Source organism: Paroedura picta, chromosome 11, assembly GCF_049243985.1.
Source record: "Paroedura picta isolate Pp20150507F chromosome 11, Ppicta_v3.0, whole genome shotgun sequence".
In the NCBI taxonomy this organism is placed as follows: domain Eukaryota; kingdom Metazoa; phylum Chordata; class Lepidosauria; order Squamata; family Gekkonidae; genus Paroedura; species Paroedura picta.
Genome location: NC_135379.1, coordinates 45,450,850 through 45,466,963, shown reverse-complemented (window position 1 = coordinate 45,466,963; position 16,114 = coordinate 45,450,850). Strand labels below are relative to the sequence as shown.

Genomic DNA, 16,114 nt, shown 5'->3' with positions numbered 1-16,114 from the left:
GGCTGCATGTGGGGAAAGGCAATATCGAACCTGGCTCGCCAAATTAGAAGTCCGTACTCCTAACCACTACACCACACTGGCTCAAAAGGCATTATGCTCCATAGTATTTAGAACCGGAAAAAAGTATCTTTTGAAATTCAAATCCTAGTAATTTTCAGGCATTTCAAAATGCTAAAAAAAAAAAAAAAAGATTTTCAAAGTCTTAAGAAAATGTGAATTCTATCCAAGCAGCTGAGTTAGGATAGTGTAACCCAAGCAGCAGTCTGGTGACGTTTTAAAAAACCAACAAGTTAATGTCAGCATATTCTATTGGTAAGCCAAACCCCACTTCATCAGATGCATGGAGTGTAATATTTAATTGGTAGAAAGATATATAGTGTTAAACAGAAGAAGTGAGGAAAGATTACAGATCAAGCCAGAAGGCCCAGCAGTCCAAAAGAAAATAGGATCCAAATAAAAGAATCAACAGTCCAATCCGAGGGGTGCTCATCATTCCCAACAGTTTATGTGGAAAAGTAAGATTGATTATGTTGATGTTGTGAGAGAAAATTATCTTTTGAAGTGAGCTAATAATTCACAGTTCCTATTGAGGCCAAGGCTGATAGTATCAATCTTCATATGAATTCCAATTCAATGTCTTCATGCTGAGGTGACATCTTCCTTTTAATCTTTAAGCCGCCTTGGGGCAGTGGTTCAGAACACTGGTTTCTAATCTGGAGAGCCAAGTCTGATTCCCCACTCCTCCACATGCAGCCAGCACAGAGCAGTTCTGCCAGAGCTCTCAGCCCCACCTACCTCACAGAGTGTCTGTGGTGGGGAGAGGAAGGGAAGGTGATTGTAAACTGCTTTGAGAATCCTTCAAGTAGGGAAAACCGGGGTATAAAACCAACTATTCTTCTAAGGTGGCAGATTTTAAATCTGAACAGCTAGTGAGGCCAAAATTCTCCCCTGATGAGTTTCAGAATTTTTAATATCTGATTTTTTGCTTCTCTTTCCGCATAGATTCAATACAGATGACGTTGCTATTACATGCCGGTGCATGTCAAATTAATAGGAAATGCAAGGTTTCTGACTGGCACCCGAAGAATCCCAGCCAACAGTGAAAGCTGAACTATGAACCAGTCCTATTTAAAGAAGTGTGTGCACTGTTTTGCACTCTAATATGAAGAAACAGGACCCATCTACAGATATGTATTGATTTCTGTGGAATTGTGCAAATGGGCTTCAATTTTGAACATAGCAAATGGGGAGAAATGCAAATGGGGAGAAATGGGGACACAGAGGTCACTCCAGAAATAGGGATGATTTAGCCTGACGCCCTGCAGTGTCCCTGCATGCACCCCTGTAGATCAGTCTCTTTGCCCCATGGACAGAAAATATACTGCAGCACTTAGAGACAGAGGGGGGGCAAGTATTGGAGTAGTCAGGGCACTCCATAGCAGAAGAATGCACACTGCATCATCCCCTCCCCAGGGATTATTGCTGGCTAAAGATTTCCTCCCCAAAGGCATTCTGCTGAAATGACAGATTCAGGCTAGACACAAGCTCTTCCCTTCACCAACTAGTCAAAACTTCAGGAGCTGTACCACTGAGCTTAGTCCTTGGCTGACAAAGCACTTGAGACTTAGGATGTCTTTGTGATATTTATTTTATTTACAAATATACAAGCAGTGCAGAAGTGAAGACAAGTCTCCCTACGAGGTAGAACATCTCTCACAGAGAGCATCATTCGCCCACCCAGACCTACAACCCCTGCTTTCAGCAAACTGGACAAAACCTTTCTGATCTCACCCCTTTGCTCATTCCGACTGCAAACTGTTTATGTCTCTGCACTCTTCCCACACTTGCCCTAAGAATGGTCTCTCCATTTAGAGGGCCATCCACAGGCATTACAGCAGTGGTTCTCAACCTTCCTAATTCCACGACCCTTTAATATAGTTCCTCATGTTGCGGTGACCCCCGACCAATAATGCAAGGGTTCTTTCACAGAAATTAAACCAAAACTGACCACTGGCATGAAGATCTATTCTTCATGATTGTCTATAAATTGTATATAATTGTATATAAATTGGCAGGTGCCTTCAGGAGGAGCGGCGACAGTGCCTCCCCACAAGCTGTTCACCCTGCCGCAACCCCTGTGAAAGGGTCGTTCGACCCAAAAAGGGGTCCCCACCCCCAGGATGAGAACCACTGCATTCTTCTGTTGATATCCTGACGTTCATTCCAGGGTGCTTCAGCTACAGCGATAGATTCATTCATAGCGCTCGGACAAACACATGAATAACATTTCCCTTTTTCAACAAATTCTGTAGTAAACCACAGTTGCTTATCAAAAAAGGGTGGGTGGGGGGCTTTGGGAGAGAAAGACAGAGGGGAAAAGAAAGAAATGGTTATGTTTGATCATGAAAAGTCATGCGCTAACGATACATTCTGTGAGAGGAACATTGTTAGCCTACTGCAGCAAAATCAACAGATAATGTTGTGACCGTGATCATTTACTGTGGGATGAGTTCTCATGGGCAAGTATCCTGTTTCTTCAGCCTTGTTGTTGTTTTTAATACACCAGTCTCTTTCTTGCTTCTTGAAGTATGTGCAGACTCCAAGCACAAATGCCAAGTTCAAAGGCCACCAGTACAAGTTCGGCTGTATTTACTTTGTAGTGACGGATCAACTGGGTAGACTATGAGAAACAAGGAAAGGGAAACGCTTTAATAAATATTATACATGCAGTTCCTTTTTCCATTTTGGATGTTGCTGAGATTTACAGAATCATTTATTTAGAAGTTGAGGTTTCCTGTCCCTAAAAGTGGTCGTATATAACATTTGAATCCCATTGTTCCAAGTCACAATGATCCTGTCAGGTAGAAGAAGAAGAGTTTGTTCTTATATGCCACTTTTCTCTACCCAAAGGAGTCTCAAAGCAGTTTACAGTCGCCTTCCCTTTCCTCTCCCCACAACATACACCCTGGGAGGTAGGTGAGGCTGAGAGAGCCCTAATATTCCTGTTTGCTCAGAACAGCTCTATCAGTGCTGTGGCAAGCCCAAGGTCACCCAGCTGACTGCATGTGGGGGAGTGGGGAATCACACCTGGCTTGCCGGATTAGAAGTCTGCACTCCTAACCACTACATCAAGCTGGCTCCCCAGGTCTCCATTATCCCTATATGTGCAGTTCTGGAGGCCACGCTTCAAAAAGGACATGGAAAAAATTGAGAGGGTATAGAAGAGAGTGACAAATTTGATCCGGTGTCTGGGGACCAAGCCCTATGATGAAAGGCTCATGGGGGAATGTTCAGCCTGAAGGAGGTTGAGAGGGGACATGATGGCTCTAAGTATCTGAAAGGGCTAGATATCAGTAAAAGAAAATCACAGCCAGAGTAGTTCAACAGTGGAATACTCTACTTAAGGAGGTGGTGAGCTCCCCATCACTGGTGGTCTTCAAACAGCAGCTGGACGCTTACCAGGAATGCTTATGGCTGATCCTGCATTGAGCAGGGAGGTGGACTAGATGGCCTGTGTGGCCCCTTCCAAATCTAGATCTATGATTAAGCCCCCCTAACATCCATGTTCCCAGCTGCATGCACTACACAGGCATACATTTCCCTGTGTTGTTTGTGTGGCTAAAAGCATGGACAGTAGGAAGGCTTGTCAGCAGGAAGCCTGTGTGTGTGTGTGCACGTGTGTGCATACGTGTGTGTGTGCAAGCACAAATACACAAGTGAAGGGATGTAGATGAGAAAGTGGTAGCAATGGGTCCTGCCAGAAACCCTGGGCAACTGCCTTACTTCAGGATGTGCTGGTGCTGGCCCGAGATTTTAACTTCTCTCCACACTGTTTTCCTAAATCTGTTTAGATCATAGAATCATAGCGTTGGAAGGCATCTCTAAGGTCATCTAGTCCAACTCCCTACAGAATGCAGGAAATGCACAGCTATGAGAAATATGAGCATGGTCTGCAATGGTATAGAAAAGCATTCTTTCATCTTATTTGGTACAATGTGTAGAATGACCATGCAATTGGTATTTGAAAGGATTTTAATCAGCTGGCTCGTATCTGTGACAGGTACAGATCCTTAGTTGTCACTGTGTCTAGAAAGCACTGTGTCTTTAACAGTTGCTGGGGGGGGGATGCCAGATACCCATAGAGAAAAAAGTCCTGCCCCTTTAATAGAGGCTTACTGGCATGTGAGCTACCAGGTGGTGATGTCTACTTCTGGACCATCAAAAGCTTCTTTAATATATTCTCTGTTAAAGGGGCAACAACACCCCCCCCCCCCCATTGGCCACTCTACCTAAGCTGCATCACATGCAGAACCCCACCTCTGCAGTAATCCTGGCACAATGACACAACTTTCTGCCTGCGTGCTTGACACACAACAAAAAAAGCAACTTCTGCCTTACACAGAGCACATGCTCAATACTAAATATGAAAACCTTAATGCATGAACTTCAAGTTGCAAACACTAATTCAAAAGCACAAAGAATTCAACAAAAACATAGGTGGCATAAATAAAACCGGAAGGCACCTACATTGAGTCCGTGGTGTGGAAACGGACTGTGAGGCAAGGTAGCCAGAGCAAATTCAAGAGAATAAAGAGTAACCGCCAGAACTGCTACCAGCATGCTAAGAATCATAGCAATGAAAGTCCACTTTTCCTGCAGGGAAGAATAAACCATTGTCAATTAACCATTCAGGTTCCCAGTGTCCAAGCAACTGGCCATCAATGCCATTTTTCTGGACGGCTTAGATAAACCATGGGATGTTGCCAGAATTTCTTGTGCAGAGGGTGTCTGTCTTCAGTAGAATGCTAGAGGAGCCAATACTGAAACATAGTTTGGGGCTGGGAGACGCTGTTTAATCAGGAAAGGGAGATAAATGGAGGGGAGGGGCTGTGGCTCAATGGAAGAGCCTCTGTGTTGCACACAGAAGACCCCTGGTTCAAGCCCTGGCATGTCTAGCTAAAAGGACCAGGCAGTAGGTACAGTTGACGGACTGACCATCTGATTCTGTATCAGGCTCCTTCATGTATGTGGTCTATGTAGGTAGGGAAGGTGAAGGTGGGCACACTGTAGGGAGAAGCACAGGGCAGAGCTACAGTGAAGCTTGCAGTGAGGTGACTGATAGAAAGGGGATAGAGAAGACAGTGGGCCAAAGACCAAAGACTAATAGGTTGAGGAGTGAACTGAAGAAAGGAAGGGCTGAAGAGAAAGCAGGAAAATTTCATTAAAGGTCTAGTATAAGGTGGAATTGTGTTTTGTGAGCCAGCTTTGGATTTAGACCTAAGGTGCCATGCGGAGCTGGCCAGAAGAGAATAAGGTGATCCTGATTTCACAAGTACACTTGAACCCAGCCTGGTTTTAGCTGTAGATTACCAGAACTGAAGTCGTAATTTTTTTTTAAAAACCCAAGTTGCTGGGGCTCAAGTCCCACATCCTCTATCTGGAAGTCTTTCCCCATAATCCTTGATGTGTGACTGTCATTCATCAGTTGGTCAATGCATCCTGCACTTGCGCAGGGTAGGGCTGCCAACTTCCTGGAGGAAAAAAATGCCCTGCTTTTAAAATACAGGCTTAACTGGACGTTATTTACCAGGGGATGCTATTTGTCTGCATACCAATGGAAAGCAGAACCTGCCTCTATTAAGTCACCAGGGGCCAAGAGGAAAAATGGAGTACAAATGTTTAAATAACTACATAAATACATTTTAAAGGGAAGCCTGTTGGCAACTCTAGCTCAGAGTAAATTTTTTTTGTCACTCTGGCATGGAAACCTAATACTGACCCCTTTATAAATTAAACACTGTGCTAGTATCAATCCTTCTAATTCTCAGCATGGTTTACAGACAAATCTAAACTCTAAAACAAACATTTCTGGAGGTTACCGCTTAAAAATAACAGCAGCAATGTCTGTAGCTTTAAGAAATGAACTCCCTCAATAACTGTATTGACAGCCTTCAAGCCTTGGTTTCTTTCAGAAAAGGCAGCACCTTTTTCAGGGCATGCTTCGGCCTTTAAGGGAGGGTTCATCAAGACCAGGCTGGGGAGTCTCCACTGTGTGACTTACTACCACAACTTCCTTAACTTGCTATGTCTGGCCGCTTGTTCCTGTTCAACAGCATGCACCCCATGAAAGCCAGTGCTGTATGATAGTTAGAGTTTCAGACTGGGATTTGGGAAACTTTACATTCAAACCCCACTCTACTGTGGAAGCTCAACGGGTGATGTTGGGCCAAGTTCACAGTCTCAACCTAATGGAGGAGAGGAGCATGATATAAGCTGCTCTAGATTCCAATTACAAAGAAAGGTGGGATATAAAAGAAGCAAATAAATAATAAATATACTGTGGAATGAAGGGGCACCCTGACATAGATGGCCCAATCTTGTCAAACCTTGGACACTAAGCCGGGTTATCCCTACTTAGTACTTTGATGGGAGACTATCAAGGAAGTCCAAAGTTGCTGCTGAGAAGCAGGCAATGGTAAACCAACTCCATCCCTTGCCTTGAAAACCCTACAAAGTCACTATGCCCCACCCCAAAAGGCATTAAAGTCTGGTGACCAACATCTACTAAAGATCCCTGGCCTGCAGCCTGGTGGAACACTCTGCCAAATGAAATAACAGTTCCGCATGGCTTGCAAGGCAGAGTTGTTCCACCAGACCTATAGTGAAGGCCTAACAAGGGACAGACCTCTCCATCTACATTTGCATCTGGCAAACGGTACTCTGAGGAAGTTTACATCCCACTCTCCCCAATCCCAGGATAGGATTTTAGAGGCAATATTGGAGACTAATTTATTCTGAAATGTCAATTTGAATGAGGTTTTTAGATTGCATTTTAGAATTTTACGTCATTTAAGCATGTTGTAATCTGCCCTGAGTCAGAATAAGAGTCCAAAACATCAATCAATCAATAAGTCTAGTGAGACTTGATGGCACTTTCCACCACCACTAATGAAGGTGAGCAGACGGAAGGTAGGCGGCTGATAAGTGAGAAAGAGAAAAGGAAACGGGGAAGGGGGGGGGGAGTGAGTGGCCTCCTGCAAGCCTTTTTTGGGTCCCCCAATACTTCTAAATGATAACTGAAAAGCTCAAATATTTAGCTGACATATTGTACTTCTGCAAGTCGTTGCCTTTTTACTGCTAACCTTTTTCTACTGCTTCACTTGAGTTGGAGCATTTAACAAATGTTAGCTGACAGTTGGAAAGTTTTAAGGCTTTGTTGTTGTTGTGAGTTGCAAAGTCCTGTACGACCCATTGCAACCCCAGACTGCTCTTTATTTACAAAAACAACTTGCTTAACATTTGAAACTGCCCATGTTCCCACACTTCTCGCCTCTTTCCCCCTTCAAAACATTTTCCAAGTAATCTATTTCATGTTTTTGATGACAGTGGAGCGCCGGGGACCACAGTACTGTGAGTTTGGTCATTTTCTGATCTAAGGAACTTACCCAAACAACTGTCTGCTTCTTCAGCACCAGTATGAGAAGACAAATGCCAGATATAAGAAACTGCAAGAAGAAGATAACACGTTTCTATTTTGAGTGTCACTCTTGCTGGCAGAATAACTATAAAGAAGAAGTGTTGGTTCTTATATGCCGCTTTTCTCTCCCTGAATGAGTCTCAAAGCGGCTTCCAATCACCTTCCCTTTCCTCTCCCCACAACAGACACCCTGTGAGGTGGGTGAGGCTGAGAGAGCCCTGATATTCCTGCTTGGTCAGAACAGCTTTAACAGTGCTGTGGTGAGCCCAAGGTCACCCCAGCTGAGCGCAGAATCGAACCTGGCATGCCAGATTAGAAGTCCGCACTCCTAACCATTACACCAAACTGGCTCTCCAACCAAATGCATGTACTGTGGTTTTCCTCTAAGTGGAGATAAGTCCCAGCTCAGAGAATATATACTTGGTTGGTATGCACAAGGTCCCATGTTCAGTCCCTAGTTGCTTCAGTCAAATAATCTGAGTGAAGGAGAGGTGTTACCCATCTAAGCTGGCGGAGGCATCAGTCCAACTGCCGAGCTAGGCCACAGTGCAAATCAGATTTTTAATGTAATCTCTATACTCTCCAAATAGGAATGTTTGGACTAAGCAAACACATTAGTTGCTCTGTTTTTTCATCACCTATGATGAGGTTATTACCGTGATTCCAGACCACCATGGTGTTCCAAAGCCCGGTTGTCCAAAACAGCCAGCTATAATCATTGCAACTGCTGGCAAAATCTGAAATACCTGCAGGGAGGAAATTTTGTGGGTCAGTTGCAAAATTTTGAGGGTCAGTTGTGAGTGAGGACATGAATACAAGCCAATTGCTCCTGCTAGGCTTTTAAAGCTACAGATCTAAAGCTTGTAAGAGTTGCTTCACTATTTACATGAACTCAACAACAAAACTACTATTCTCCTCCAACACCGATGCAGAAATTATTTATTCCTGATCTCAACAGCATGCATACATTCCCAGTTACACTGATGATTATAACTGCGGGAACAGATCTAAAACTAAAAACAGTGCCTCTGCACTACGTTATGTTCCATGCAAAGAAGCTGCACTGTTGATTTCCCAATGTTATAGATAAGCCAAAAACGAAATCAAAAGGCCAAAATAATGAGTCTACATAATGTTCCTGCATCATAATGAACTCTTTATAAGAGTCCCATGGCGCCTTTTTACAAAACTTTATTCCAGCATAAACTTTTACCGACCATCCCTGCTTAAACTGGAACAGAAAGTAACCCAAGACTCCTGTTTCTATTCCTTACATTACTATAACAGGGCTAACTCTCTGGGAGGAGAAATCATGTTCTCCCAGGACAAACAGCATCAGATCTGCCTTTGGATGAGTCACCTCTGCCGCTTTTCTCCAGCTTCTGACTATTTGTGTAGTCCCCCACCATGCTTTTTCAAATGCTAAAACAAGACAAGAGTACCTCAGTATGGGGGTCCCAGTTCTAACCTACGTACGCCATAATATGTGAATCAGCACTTCTCAGTGGTTTTCAACCTGGGGGTCAGGACCCCTTTGGGGGTTGAACGACCCTTTCGCAGGGGTTGCGGCAGGGCAACCAGCTTGGCCAGGGGGGTGCCATCCACACAACAGCCTTGGGAGGAAGATCGAGATAGAGTGTTCGTCTGCCTGGAGCAGCGGAAAAGAGCAAGATCGGCATGGTGGGACAAGAGGCAGAAATGAACTGAGAAACCCTGAAAAAAAATTATATACAATCATAAACAATGGATCTTCACGCCATTGGTCAGTTTTGGTTTAATTTCTGTGAATTTTATGTTTGAGGGTAACCACAACATGAGGAACTGTATTAAAGGGTTGCTGAATTAGGCAGGTTGAGAACCACTGTCTTAACCCCAGTTTACAAGGCAAATACTGATTCTGGATAGATTTTATAATCTTCTACTTTTTTCCTGGGGCCTGAATGAGATCTTGGATAAAAGCAGGCATTCAACGACCCCATGTTTTCTCCAGCAAAATGTGAGTGTTCTGGTGGCCATCTGGGTACCTCTGGTCTCTTTTAAATATAACTGGAAACAGATTGATAAATATGTCACGTATTACAAAGCTAAAGTTTAAACTATTTGCATTTTGCACACATCTCACAAAGTGAGAGGGGAAAACAGAAAACTTCTTTTCTAACCTTTGCAGAGCTGCATTTTAATGTGCATGTTTTCTGTTAGAGGGTACAGTATGAATTCAAGCACTAAATATACAAATATGCCTACGAATTTCACAACATGCTGAGCAGCCCCGCCCATTGGAAATACTCACAGCGGGTATTATAGGACGCATTTTTGCAAATGTCGTTTTCCAGGCTTCTGGTAGTTCACTGCTTGTGCAAGCATTTTCCATCATCCTGTGAAAACAATGACTTGTAAATTACTCAAAGACAAAAGGTAGGAAGAATTAGGGCAAATAACTAAGAATTATGAAAGGAGAAGAAATTTTAAGACAGCCAGAAGGCACTGTTGCCCCCAAAGGAAGCAGAAGCAGAATGGCATTCAGGCAAGAAAATTCTGGACAAGTAAGAAGCTGAAGTTGTAAAGACAAGAAGAATCATTCCAAGCAGTTCACTAGCATGTAAACTGAAATGATTGGTTCAAGAATTCATAATGAGACATGTAGTGATAACCTGGTTCCTCCACCCTCCTCCCCGCAGTCCACTGGCAGGGGATGGGAGTAGGGCTGCCAGCAGATCTAGGTTGGGAAACTCCTGAAGGTCTGGGGAGTGATTTTTCAAAGTGGGCTGTTATAGTTGAAAGTGAGGAAGTTTAGATACTCACAGTACTCTTCTTCTCTTTCCTCCCTTCGGCCAAGGAGCTGGAATGAATGGCTTGGGGCTTTCTTCTCTCTTATATTTCTGTCACCGGCTCAGTTTCTAAACAGCCTGTATTGCGAAGGCAAGATAAGGAAGAAAGTTTATCACTGACGAAGACGAATGCAAACGTCTTACTCCTGCAGGGAGGAAGTCAAAATGATTAAGCAAGAGACGCATGTCAGCACGCTAACTTTTCTCTTAACAGAATGTATGTAAGCATAACAATGAGATGGGCGTGGGGAACGGGAATGACACCTCTCTCCACAAACTTTTAATCCAAGTAACTGCCTCTATTTTGCTTCTCTTCTATGGAAACTATTTATTTAACTCACATGGCTGACCCAAGGCAACTTCAAAAACCCTTCTTACTCCACCCTTCCTTTCGTTATGGGGAGAAAGATCCTTGGGCAGCCATTCTCTTTAAATGCCTTATATCGAAATGCTAACTGGTATAAACTGTTTATTTGAGGCTACTGCTATTATCAACAGAATTTCTGGGACAGCAGAGCAGAAAACAGCCTTGCTGTACAAACAAGTCTGAAGAGTCACAACTTGGCCAACTTGTACTAAGCATGTTTGCAATGATCCTGACCCCACCCCACCCCTTCCCCAGAAACAGTAGGAACAATTTGTCGGACAGCTAGTTTCTGTCTTTGCTGTCTGTTTTAATTGCTTTTCGGATTTTGTAATCCATTTTAAATGTCAGGAGAAAGGCAGACTATATGTAAATAATACTAATTCCCAAATAGGGACAGCTGCATCATATGAAATAATAATAATAGTAATAAACAACAATTACATTATATGGCTCCCCCCCTCGCCCCGGTTGTAATCACTTCCTTTTTATTTTAACATTTTCTTCTTCCTGTAAATCTGACAGCAACTTTTCCATACCCCTTTCGCAAAGATCATGAACAGCTTGCAAGTATAAATTTATTTATTTATTTATTTGTATCCTGCCTCTCCTGGCAACTGCCGGCCCGAAGAGGCTCACAGTGAAACAATAAAAACACAGTCCGGTTAAATTAAACAACGGTTCTTCTCTTACAAACAATTCTTCTACAAATCCTACCGCTGTCTATATTATTTTTTAAACTAGTTCCCATGGGATGTTTGAAACTATTCCTGGATAGATTGCAGCCACTTCTAGCAGAGAGCTCAGCTGATCTGTTATGGAATTCACATCGCCTGTACGCTTGTGGCCTGATGTTACCACAACAATCGACTTTCCTTCACTAAGACCTTCTCTTCAACATCCTTGTGGGAAGGTACAGCCCCAAGCAACTGCTCAAAGGGATGCAAGGGATTTGTAATACAAAGGGCTCAGCTTCCCCATGCTTACAATTTCCAGAATTGCTTGGGAAGGTATGTTAGCTGCATGTATTAAAAGCTTGGTCTCTGACATAGCTGTGGATAAAGACCCCCAGTCTCAGTCCTTGCTTGGGGACACAAAGCCGCTGGTAACCCATAGCGATATTTCCCATGTGAATAGTACCAGCCAAGTGGACACTTTATGTATCATGCCTTATCTTAGCATCTCATTGGCTTATTTTCTTGCCAAACAGCCAGTATTCCTTCTAGGAATCTGGACCAGGCTGTTTCTCTAGATCAGGGGTAGTCAAACTGCGGCCCTCCAGATGTCCATGGACTACAATTCCCAGGAGCCCTTGCCAGCATTCGCCAGCGAATGCTGGCAAGGGCTCCTGGGAATTGTAGTCCATGGACATCTGGAGGGCCGCAGTTTGACTACCACTGCTCTAGATGATGGAGCGTTTTCTGATGCAACAAAAATACAGCCTAGACTCATGCTTAAGGCTCAGTCCAAAACACCTTTTTAGAGTGGCTGGAAAAATACAAATGAGTGACGCAGCTTAGCTCAGGTGGAAGCCATCAAGCCCTCAGAGAATCAGCCCTCTTGACCTACGGCAGAATGAATGAATGAAAATCACCATGGGCTGAGCATTGCAACTGTGACAGGTTCTAGTGGCTGCAGGCATGATTTCCACATCTGGAGGTTAACCACAGCCCCCACAAACAGGATCTAGCACAGTTATGAACTATGCTGTAATGTGATATCAGCCAAAATTTAAGCCTGTTTTAAGTGCAGGCCTTCACGTGGCTAGAGTTTACTGCATTGGAAGAACACTGTTGTATCTTCATGGTTTAAAAAGCTGGGAAGGAGATCAGCAGAACAGAGCAGCAATGACAGGTGGATTTCCCCCCCTGAAAGTCAGTCTAAAAAACGACTTGGTTGTGACACAGATGCAACAGAATTGATTTTTGCTATATATTCCTTGTCATGTAAGAAGATCACAGTCTGTCGAAGGGTGCTTGCACTCGAAAGCTCACGCCTTGAATAAATCTTTGTTGGTCTTAAAGGTGCTACTGGACTCTGATTTTATTGTGCTACTTCAGACCAACACGGCTACTCATTTGAATCTACCCCAACAACATGCAACTGCTGAAAAGAGCTGAATGTGTTGCAAGCTTTGTGTTCTCAGAGGGCAATGCTGAAGTCCAGCACGCATGGCCTGACATTATTTCAGGGAAGGCTCATGGATATGCCACAGAATTCTGAGCTCGACGTTCAGCGCTTCTTTAAGAGAAGGATCAGGGTGCAAAAACAAAGTTCCCCAAAAGTTAGAAATATGGCAAATATTGCATTAGGTGGAACAACAAAACCAGTTCTAAGCAAGTAAACCACTACCAGTGCCATCCTAAATAGTCACACCCTCCTAAGTCACTTCAGCGGATTTAGAAGGGTACAACTCTGTTTAGGATTGTGCCAGGATTTACTTTTGAATACATTATTATTATTTTTGTTATTATTATTTATTGTATTTATATACTGCCCTCCCCGAAGGTTTACATGGAACAAGAAAATAATACAGGTAACATCATTTCTAGAACAACAAGGTGAATAACAACAATAACATTAACATAACAACAACAACAACCTTAAGGAATGGTGGAACTACAAGAATGCTAAACCAAAAAAGGAACAAAACCCAACCTTAACAGGTAGGAACTCAAAAGTTGAGCTGAACAATAAAAATAATGTAAAACTTGTTAATCATTTATTATGGTGCACAATTAAAAACAGAATAAAAACTTCTTAAAAACTATACCGAACTAACAACATAGAACCAAGGACCAAATGCGTTTCGACCCTTCCGGGTCTTCCTCAGTGGTCAAGATTATTATAATACACTCTCTCTATAAATATACCTATACAGAACTCTCTATAATGTTTAGCTGAATGGTTCAGTGGGATCTGTAATGTGTAAATTTTATCCTTTTTGGAGACCAATTCCTATGTTATGTCCCTAAAGTCTCCACTCTTCACTATCGTTAAGTTCTGTACTCAGAGTGTAATCTCATGTGCGTCAGAAAAAGCTATGAACTACAAGAAGCCTCAGTTCAACTCTTACTGAGACCCAGTATGTTGGATAAATGCATAGCAGGCGTAGTATGAGGGGGAGGGCTAGGGGGCCAACTGGAAGCGATGGTTTAGGTCGACCTCAACTAAATGCCTGGCGGAGGAGCTCCCTTTTGCAGGCCCTGCGGAACTGTTCAGGTTCCGTCAGGGCCCTGATGGGAGCTCCTTACAACAGTAGGGGCCAGAATAGAGAAAGCTCTGGCCCTGGTTGAGGTCAAGTAGGCTTCCTTGAGGCCAGGGACCACCAGGAGGTTGGAGGTGGTAGAGTGCAAGGTTCTTTGAGGGGTGTAGGTGATCCCTCAGGTATACTGGGCCCAGACCGCATAAGGCCTTAGAGGTGATAACCAAAACCTTAAGCCTGATCCAGAATTCAATCAGTGTTTTCGATCATGCTGTAGGATTTCTTTAATTGACACAACAATCCTAATTTCACCTCTTGGCAAATGCTTTTTGGTCCTTGCACTAAAGGGAATATGTATCACACAAGTTATAAATATGCTTGTTTAAAAATACCAACAGTGGGTCAAACAGAGACTCTGATTTCTAGAACCATTTGCAGTTTTCTCTGACCAAAAGTGTAAACATGTCTTTTACCTTCCTTGTTGAACATACATTATCTACTCAAATGCCATCTGTCAAACCTTATATATTGATATGCTGTACCTGAGAAATGCTCAATATTGTGTTATCTCAGTTCACTACCATTACTATTACTAAGGATCTAATAAATTAGTTCCTCTCATCTGCTGTTCTGTGTAGTTACTCCATTAAATAAATGGGCTTAAATTGGAGTAACTTTGCATAGGACCTCATTTTGTCTCTCCAGGACCAAAATATTATGTCTTGTGTCTTGCACAAACACCGTGGCTTTTCAAATGAGACTGGATAGAACCAGGCAGTAATGCATAATGCAATAAACTCATTTAATAGCTCTCATATTTAACAGCTCCATTAAAGCAAACTATTTCTGGCAGGGCCTGTAAGATGCAGCTCTTCTGCCAGGTCTACAGTTGAGGCCACCTTATCTGCAGATCATTGCTTCTGGTGAACCGTGATGCAGTCGTTCCATCCAGGGAAAGGGATGAGCATTTTTTACTGCCAATTCTTTCTGCTGCAATGTAAGTGGTTTTAATGGGATACTAGGTCAACGTTATCGTAATTTGATGCTGACATTGTTCTATGAAAACGCTATTGGAACAGTTGTAAAATCACCACGAGTATTGTGGCATTTAATTGTATTTACTTGACGTTATTGTGTTATGCTGTACTTAGTCACAAGGGAAGGTGGTCTATATAAATATAATAAATAATAATAAAAGATAAAATAAATGGGAATACCATAACCTAGGATCTTATTTGGTCACTCCAGGACCAAAACATCTGACTATGCCTTGTGTCTGGCTTTCCCAAAGGGCAGTTACTGATAGAGATGGGATACAGCTCGACGGCAGTCTGTAACATGCCAGAAACTGGAGCCTCCTTGTGAAACAGACAAACAGCTGGGGCGCGGCCATCAACCCTCTGAGACCCAATTTGGTGTAGCGGTTAGAAGTGCAGATTTCTAATCTGACAGGTTGGGTTCAATTCTGCGCTCCCCCACATGCAGCCAGCTGGGTGACCTTGGGCTCGCCACAGCACTGATAAAGCCGTTCTGAACGAGCAGTGATATCAGAGCTCTCTCAGCCTCACCTCCCTCACAGGGTGTCTGTTGTGGGGAGAGGAAAGGGAAGGCGAATGTAAGCCACTTTGAGACTCCTTCAGGGAGAGAAAAGCGGCATATAAGAACCATCTCTTCTTCTTCTTCAGTAATATCAGAGCTCTCTCAGCCTCACCCCCCTCACAGGGTTTCTGTTGTGGGGAGAGGAAAGGGAAGGCGACTGTAAGCCGCTTTGAGACTCCTTCAGGGAGAGAAAAGTGGCATATAAGAACCAATTCTTCTTCTTCTTCAGTAATCTCAGGGCTCTCTCAGCCTCACCCACCTCACAGGGTGTCTGTTGTGGGGAGAGGAAAGGGGAGCAGTTGTAAGCCGCTTTGAGACTCCTTCGGGTAGAGAAAAGCGGCATATAAGAACAAGTTGTAGCTCTTCTTCTTGGGGGCTCCTGAAGCTCCAGCTTCCCCCCCACACACACACCCACCCGCTTTGGCCTTCCAGAGCACCGCGGGGCGCGTCGGGGGAGGCCGCTGTCCGGAGGCCCGGCGAGAAGCGCAGCCGGGGGGGGGAAGCAGCGCCACGTCGCCAAGCGAGGAGGGCGAGCCCCAAGCGCACTGGGGGGTTGGATTCGCGAGTTTGGCTGCTGCTGCTCCCCTCCCCTCCCCTCTCGCCTGATTGCCTTTCCAGGCCGGTCTTCGGCGGCGACGCCA

General features: G+C 43.8%; 1 protein-coding gene across 4 annotated transcripts; it reads right to left on the bottom strand.

The window, feature by feature from the left end:
- Positions 1 to 1,630: 1,630 nt before the first annotated feature.
- LOC143820152 (uncharacterized) lies at positions 1,631 to 16,010 on the bottom strand. 4 transcript variants are annotated; one of them, XM_077302597.1, is made up of 7 exons: positions 15,889 to 16,010; positions 10,280 to 10,383; positions 9,768 to 9,852; positions 8,134 to 8,223; positions 7,446 to 7,505; positions 4,528 to 4,653; positions 1,631 to 2,680 (listed from the first exon to the last, which is right to left on the bottom strand). In XM_077302597.1, exons 3-7 carry the CDS (start codon positions 9,849 to 9,851, stop codon positions 2,555 to 2,557), a joined length of 486 nt encoding a protein of 161 aa, XP_077158712.1. In that variant the 5' UTR covers position 9,852; positions 10,280 to 10,383; positions 15,889 to 16,010; the 3' UTR covers positions 1,631 to 2,554. The 4 variants fall into 4 exon arrangements, 3 of the variants coding, with proteins under 3 accessions (XP_077158712.1, XP_077158711.1, XP_077158713.1); XR_013225258.1 differs by lacking the exon at positions 15,889 to 16,010 and having other exon boundaries at positions 8,134 to 9,125; positions 10,280 to 11,922; XM_077302596.1 differs by lacking the exon at positions 15,889 to 16,010 and having other exon boundaries at positions 10,280 to 10,892.
- Positions 16,011 to 16,114: the final 104 nt, after the last annotated feature.

Excerpts from the sequence above, each read along its gene's own strand:
- LOC143820152 (XM_077302597.1), bottom strand. The coding sequence starts at position 9,851 with ATGATGGAAAATGCTTGCACAAGCAGTGAACTACCAGAAGCCTGGAAA. Across the intron at positions 7,506-8,133 it reads CATGGTGGTCTGGAATCACG|TTTCTTATATCTGGCATTTG; the intron begins GTAATAACCTCA and ends TTCTTCTTGCAG. Across the intron at positions 2,681-4,527 it reads TTCCACACCACGGACTCAAT|TCTACCCAGTTGATCCGTCA; the intron begins GTAGGTGCCTTC and ends TGTTTCTCATAG.